Source organism: Panicum virgatum, chromosome 9K, assembly GCF_016808335.1.
Source record: "Panicum virgatum strain AP13 chromosome 9K, P.virgatum_v5, whole genome shotgun sequence".
NCBI lineage: Eukaryota > Viridiplantae > Streptophyta > Magnoliopsida > Poales > Poaceae > Panicum > Panicum virgatum.
In genome coordinates, this window is record NC_053144.1 from 11,135,660 (window position 1) to 11,142,886 (window position 7,227).

At 50.1% G+C, this 7,227-nt stretch overlaps 1 protein-coding gene across 1 annotated transcript; it reads right to left on the minus strand.

Annotated features, from left to right (window-relative positions):
* Nucleotides 1–1,879: 1,879 nt before the first annotated feature.
* LOC120650102 (nuclear transcription factor Y subunit A-1-like) lies at nucleotides 1,880–6,350 on the minus strand. The gene is made up of 7 exons (XM_039927122.1): nucleotides 6,104–6,350; nucleotides 4,965–5,310; nucleotides 3,596–3,699; nucleotides 3,404–3,475; nucleotides 2,713–2,877; nucleotides 2,408–2,531; nucleotides 1,880–2,329 (listed from the first exon to the last, which is right to left on the minus strand). Exons 2-7 carry the CDS (start codon nucleotides 5,239–5,241, stop codon nucleotides 2,262–2,264), a joined length of 810 nt encoding a protein of 269 aa, XP_039783056.1. The 5' UTR covers nucleotides 5,242–5,310; nucleotides 6,104–6,350; the 3' UTR covers nucleotides 1,880–2,261.
* Nucleotides 6,351–7,227: the final 877 nt, after the last annotated feature.

Consider the following 7,227-nt stretch of genomic DNA (forward strand, 5'->3'; position numbering starts at 1 on the left):
GCGTTGTTGCCACCAGCTGCTGTGATGGCGGTAACGTACACCTACAGGAATTCCGACGGATTAGTGGTACCGTCGTACTTCTCTGGCAGGTGCGGGTGGAACTTGGATAGCCATGCCACCGCGCGGAGGTGATCCGACAGCGCAGCGTAACCCACCCCATCCACCGGGGTGCCCGCCTGTATCCGGGCGTTTCCCGGAGGCTTGGGTGCCGCTGCATCCAAGTCGGCGTTGAGGTTGCGGCCCTCGATGTTGAGGCAGTGTTCTCGCACCCTTTCCACAGAGATGCGGGCGTCCTCACCCGCGCGTCTGCGGTTGAGCTCCGCCCGCAGGTCTTCTGTTCGCGCACCCCTCACCGTGGGGAGCGCACGGAAGCCGACGCACCGCCCTGGCGCTGGTGGTAGGGTACCACCGCATTGCCAGACGGAGGTCGTTGCCCAGTCCTTGCAGAACTGGGGGAGGCCTGAGCCAGAGGGAGGAGACGGTCAACGTCGTCCCACCACTGCCTCAGGGCGTCTGGCGAGGCTGCTGCAGCCGGAGGGTTGCGAAGCAACTCCCTAGTTGCCGCCAGCGCTCCGCCGCTCGCAGCTTGTGAGGGGGCCCTTGACGGGCGCCCTGACTCTCGCCGACGTGCAGCGCGCGCCTCTGCCGACGGTGGCTGCTCCACGGGCACGGTTGCCCCTGGCGCAGGAAGGCGGGAGGCGTGTGGCGCGGATGATGCCACACCCTCCGTCATCTCCACGTCGTTGTCGTGGTGGGAGTGCTCAACCACCCGAACCATGGAGATGAGCAAGATATGAACTAAGACCAGCTAAAGCTCTCCCTACCTGACGCGCCAAATGTCATGGTGTGCAAACCCACAGCCGGGTCACGTAGTGCACCCGCTAAACCCAGAGGGTGAGTACTCGGGGGTAGCTAGGATTAGTCCAATCTAGATGCAAGAACACAATGAACACATCAGGTTTAGAGTGGTTCGGGCCGCCAGAACGTAATACCCTACGTCCACTGTGTGTTGTATTGCTTGTGCTCCCAACAGATTGAGAATGGGATTGTTCGGAGTGAATCCGAGCTTGTGTTGTGTCTGCCTTCTCCTGGCCTCGCCTGGCTTCGCCTGGCCTAGCTTGGCTTTACGTACTCCTCCCTTTTATATCTCAAGGGAGGAGTGTACATAGCCGTTGGGTCCCCGACAGATGGGCCCCGCGATGTAGTATAAAATAACATACTGTACAGACGTTATGGCGTTGCAGGCGACGGAGATCTTATTTCTGCATTTCCCTGCTTTGCCCGTGGGAATCATCCGTGCGGCATAGCCATGCCCTGTCTTGTCGAAACGGCGCCAGAGCGTAGCTTGCGGCGTAGCCTGCTGCGTAGCTGAACGGGCCGTGTAGCTTGCGTCGTAGGCGGTATGATGAAAGGGTGCCGTGCCGTCGTATCCATTTAATGCGGCATACGGGCTCTGCGCGGATGCGGCGCATGCGGCTGCACTGTGTACCTCGATAATATGCGGTCTACAGTGAGGCCTGACAAAAACTGACCCGCGTGCCGCGGCAGAAGAGCACGCCTCAACCACCTGCATCGAATGCGGTGGGTGGGTGAGTCTTCCAGCGGTATATTGGTTCTACGCGCGTGGGAAGTCCGGACGGACGCGGGGAGGTCCCGGGCCCCTATGGGGCGTTCGAGCCCTCGGTTGTTGGCGCGGAGCTTCCCCTCCTCAAGGACACATGGCGTCACCGGACCCGTTCCCAGAACGGGGAACGGGTCCGGGGCCGTTGGCCCGGTAAGGTAAGTGCCGGACCCCTGAGGCCCGGCTGCTCCGGCCCTTAGGGCGTAGTTATGGATGACTACGCGAGTCCTGCCTTGCTGCAGTAGGAGGCAGTAGGAGTGGGTATCTCTGCTACAGGGTACCGACAAAATTGATCTTAATTATACAGATGTTCCGCAGGACGCCGACAACCGAACACAACATTAGTTTCACTTGAAACACACAAGTTTACAACACAGGGGCGGGATGCGAAAGCCAAGAATGAGTTGCCTGAAAACAGCAGACCTGGCCATGGCAGCAGACACTTCTACGGACACCAGCGCCCCCAGCGCGCTCTGCCAGGACCTGGTACCAAGCTCACTCAGCTGAACGAGCCTTGGGCCGCCTTGCACAACCAAGGCAGGTCGCTAAGATGGCAGCGCGGCGCAGGGGCAGGAGTCCGGTCTCTCAAGTGCCTATGTCTCGGGAAGAAACCACTGTTCTAGGATGCAAGACCACTACTTCATGCCTCGTTCTGTCGTAGCTGTAGTAAGTCAGGAGGGACATGGAGATGCTCGTAGTTTTGATCTCCTAATGGATGTAGAAGCAGGGTGTCAGAAATGGAAGTGCATGCGTTTGTATTTGTGTTCTACGAGAAGCAAACCGTACCTTTCTTAGGTTCAGCATTACCATTCGGAGTACCATTATCACTTTTCTTTGTGTTCAGGAAGCGTCCCCCATTTCCTCTTGCCCTTCTCATTGCGTGTTGATGACGAGACTCATGAAGATAGGGCTGCAATATCAATTCATGTGCTCAGATAACAATCAAGCTATATGATTCATTCACATTTGAATCCAAAAAGAACAGACATACAGAGTTTGGTATATCAAGGATCGCACTTATTGCCAACCTAAAAAATCACAGTGGAAATATAGAGGAGGCATGCGCATGACCACAGTATTGCTTAACTAACCTTCCTGGTTTTGACCACCTTTTTCTCAAGTTCAGCCTTGGCACGTGATTGCCTTCGTCTTAGAATTCCATGGTACTGCTTTGCATTTACATAAACAGGCTCCTCCGATACTTCAAGAGGTAATGGCATGCGAGAGTGGGATAATCCTGGTAGCTGGAAATGAGCCTGCGGAGACAATAAAAACTGCAGGTATAAGGAAAACTGCAGGTCATCAAGAACACATCTTTGTTTTTGCGCTAACTATACATTACAAAAGGTGAATGTGCACAAGTCTAGCCAAAGTGTCGTGCTTGCATTACCATCTCCTCTACTTATAATAACAAAATGTCTCCGTTTATTACATGTTAACATTTTTACTAATAAAGTAACACAGGAATCCAAGTATTTCCAATGTAATTTCAGTAACCTTTTTCTGAATTCTGTACTGCAATTTCAATAGGGAACATAGTACTCATATAGAGTATTGAAAACTGTTCAGGATTGGCAACTGTTCAATAGTAACATATCCACTCCATCTGTAATTATTTGTCTCAGACTATATTGTGATTGAGTGAAGCGTATTAGCCAGTACCAATATTTAGACTATAAAGAACTGCATATAAGGAGTGAATTTTTTTTTTTTTTTTGAAACGAACGGAAGGAGCGTCGAGCGACATATGGTATAATGCTTAAATAGGCAGCAAAATATTACCACCGCTTGAGTGCCATAGGGAGGAATCATGCCAGCGTAGTAAGGATCTGGGTACTGATATGCTGCTGAACCCTGCACAAGGAAAAGGTATGGACATGAGACAAGAGATACAGTTACAGTGCCCGACATGTTCAAAGAAAATGGAAACATGAACAGACAAGAAATAGACTCCATAGAGAAAAGGGTGCGTACAATTGATTGGTTCAGTTCCAGCTGTGAATATGGTGTCAAATACTCTGACATCAAAGCAGGCATCTGTGATGTGGCGTGGTTCTTTTCTTGACCAGCACTACCATCTGGAATTAAAATAACATCAATTCTAAATTTGTTATTGGAAGGTAGAAAAAATACTTTCATTGCTGATGCAACAATTGGTAATGAATCGAATTCTTCAAATTGACAACACATTTATCTGAGTAGAAATTATATAGTCTTACTGGAAGCAACATTCAAAAGTTTAGGAAAGAAAATAGCATTATTCCTCATCTGACATTATAACAACATCAGACTGAGAAAAGATGAATAGTTAGTTTATTGTTAAAATCCCAATGTCTCAGCCAACAACCATTTCACACATTTTCGAGAGAGAAAAACAACAACTAATCCAACTACCATATACATTTGCTTTTCAGTCAAAGACAGACAATGCTCCAGCAACCTACTGAAAAAAAATTAAAAAGGTGGAATATTTGTTTTAGAGATTTCTGTGCTAGCGTAATCTGCAAAATGACTAGTTAACTATGCACCACATGAGTTCTCTATGTCATGCAAGCATCTGAAGAATAAACTTCCTTTCCTATTTTTGCTGTAATATGCACAACGTCTAATGTTACCATGATTAATGAAGACTTCTACGCAGAGAGAAAAAAAATTCCACATAAGGACACAATAAGAGAAAGTCATCACCCTGGAATTGTCAATACTATACCAGGCAATACTACAGGACAGTTAGCACATGATCAAGAAAAGACCCCACAGCAACCCACGACCAGTATCATATTTTACGAAGATCAAAGTACTTGCCTAGTGGTAACTATGATCGTATGTAAGATGGTATTCCTTGAACAAATAACTAGGCTAGTGAAGCCATGAATATAGCTACGAATGATTAATAGCAATCCTACATCAGATTTCAGCAGAGTAGGTATGATACCAACCCATGAGAAATGAGATTGATATTATATCTCTGAAGATTTCCTAATTGGATAACTGATAGATTCCAGCATCTTTCTCTGAATCTTTTAAGAGACCAAAACGAAAACAAATATACTACGTATCAGACTCGCTAAGTCGCTATAGCCTTCTGCAAGCCTTGCATTAAATGTCAGAATTTCCCCCATCCTTTTATGCCATATAAGGAAACTGGAAGCATGCTACGCAGGAGCGAGCTACCTAGTATGGGCGATTGTTAAATATAGAAAGATTTTCCAATGAATTCAGACCCAGATGAAGTACTGTGTGCTAAAAAAAGCAAGAACGCTGAACTGTAGAGAAGAGAAACCATTACAGCAACTTCAATAACAGCTCATCTAATACATACTGAAAAGCTAGCAACGCATACCTTTTGGTTCCCCAGATCTCCGTGAATCCTCGCTGCTCTCGTCACTCGCAGCGCCTTTGGCCGCCCCGGCACCACCACCACCACCACCACCTACCGGGCTGCTCGACAGGCTGATCCCTGCCCCGCTCCCCGGCGCCACAACGGCAGGCGACACTGCACCGAGCCCGGCCCCGGAGCTCGTCCACCACGGCTTCTGCATCGCCGCGCCGCCCGAAGGCAGCGCGGCACCCTGCCCTCTGGGCTCCACCAGGTTCGTTCCGCCCGGGCGCGACTCCATGATGCTCGGTGATCACCCTCGCAGCCCCGCCGGCCGCGTCGTCCAGGTCGTCGCTGTTCTGTTCTGTTTCTATGCCATGCGAGCCGTGGAAAAGTCAAACAGAGATGAACAGTGGTGGTTCGTCACAAACGAGGATCGAGACTGATGAAAGCCGGATATGCTCAGTGCGAAAACAGGGTGGCGATCTCGACCCGATCGGAGACGCGAAAAGCTCCGCGACTGCTCGGAATCCGTCGCAGAACACAGGCTCGCGGATCATGCGGCATACGAACACTGGGAATGAAACGCCAGGACCGATTCGAGCACGGATAGAGGCGCAGAGCAGAGGCTCTCCGACGAGCCTCGAGTTTGAACAATTGAACACCGGAATCAGCAAGAACTGGCGATCAAAAGTTCGGCAAAACACCATCCGACTCAGCCGGAACTGAAGTGCGCAAGAGTTTTCGGTCAACTGGAGTACTGAGCACTCGAGCAACGACACCAAGCAACAGCCAACAAGCTAGCCGCAGAAATCAGAGTACCCCTGATCCCACCACAGAAATCGCAGCGCCAACAAGGTCAGCAGCCATGTCTCCCCGATCCAACCGGCGGAAGAACTCCGTCCCAGAATTCGCAGGCCCAAAAACAACAGGATCCCCGCCGCGACGGCTTCGCTCCGGGGAATTGGGACACCGCCTTATCCGAAACCGGCCGCCGCCCAAAAATAGAAACGGGGCGGCGGGCAGCATCAAGCCCGAGGCGGCCAGAAAGAAGGGTCATCACGAAAGCGCCAATCAGGAAACAAGGGAATAAAAAGCGAAGCAAGCAACGCAACGGGGGGAGGAGAGGAACTGAGGAAGGGGGAGAGCGAGCCGATACTGACCACTGGGCGCGGAGGCTCGCCCGGAGGCGGCGGCCAATAGGCGAGCGCGTCGTCTCCTCCGCTCTCCGCTCTCCGCTCCCTCGTCTAGTATCTCTCCCTCCCGCTTGCTGCGGTGGGGCGCGGGGAGGAGAGGATCCCAGGAGCCCGGCCAATCGGACCCGGCGCAGAGGTCGCGTCGCCGTGGACGCGCAGCGGCAGCGGCTGAGACGGGATTGGGCCCGGGATTATTGTAGTGGCCCGGACAGGTGGGCGACAGGGTGCCTTGGCTTATTGTATTTATTAATGCCCAAGCTTAATTTATGTATAGTAATAAATCTCTCTCGGTATCAAAATAAATATAATTTTAGAGTTTAAAATTTGTCTCACAAAAAATATTAATTTTGACCCATCTACCACAAAAGACAAGATAATTTTCGGAACATTCTAAAAAAACAACTAACACCTCATTCACTCATTATAAAAGAAAAGAGATGTTTTTGTAATTTTACGGTTAGTATTAGTTTGTGTGCTTGTTCTAAAATGTTATTTATTATGAGACGGAGAGAGCATATATAATATACTGTAATAATAAATACATGCGCGGTGCGGTATCCGGGCGGCCGGACGAGTGGACGGTCGGATGTGGTGGGTGGACGATTGGCTTCGGATAGACGTGTGCGCGACAAAAGTGAAGTGGTCACCACGGGCCCTTTTTTTCTCTCTTTTGGCTCATAGTGGGGGCGCGGCCGCTGTGCGTTGATAGGGTGACGGGCTCGACCGGAGATGATCCTGCAAAGAACAATGCTAAACAAGGGTGCGGTGGCTCTACCCCCACCGGGTCTCCCGGGGACGCCTGCCACCGCGTGCTCGGCGATCCTTAATCAAGTTTACGGCGTGACAGGTGGCGGATTAACAAGCAAAAAATGATGACCGCCCGAGCCGTCTCCCTGTAGCTGTGTTTAGTTTCAAAAATTTCTCTCTCCAAACTTTACTATTCACCTGTCATATTAAATCTTTTGCCTCATACATGGAGCATTACATGTAGTTAAATAAAAAAACTAATTGTATAGTTTTGATGTACACGACGAGACAAATTTTTTAAGCCTAGTTAGATCATGGTAGGACAATAATTACTATAAACAAAC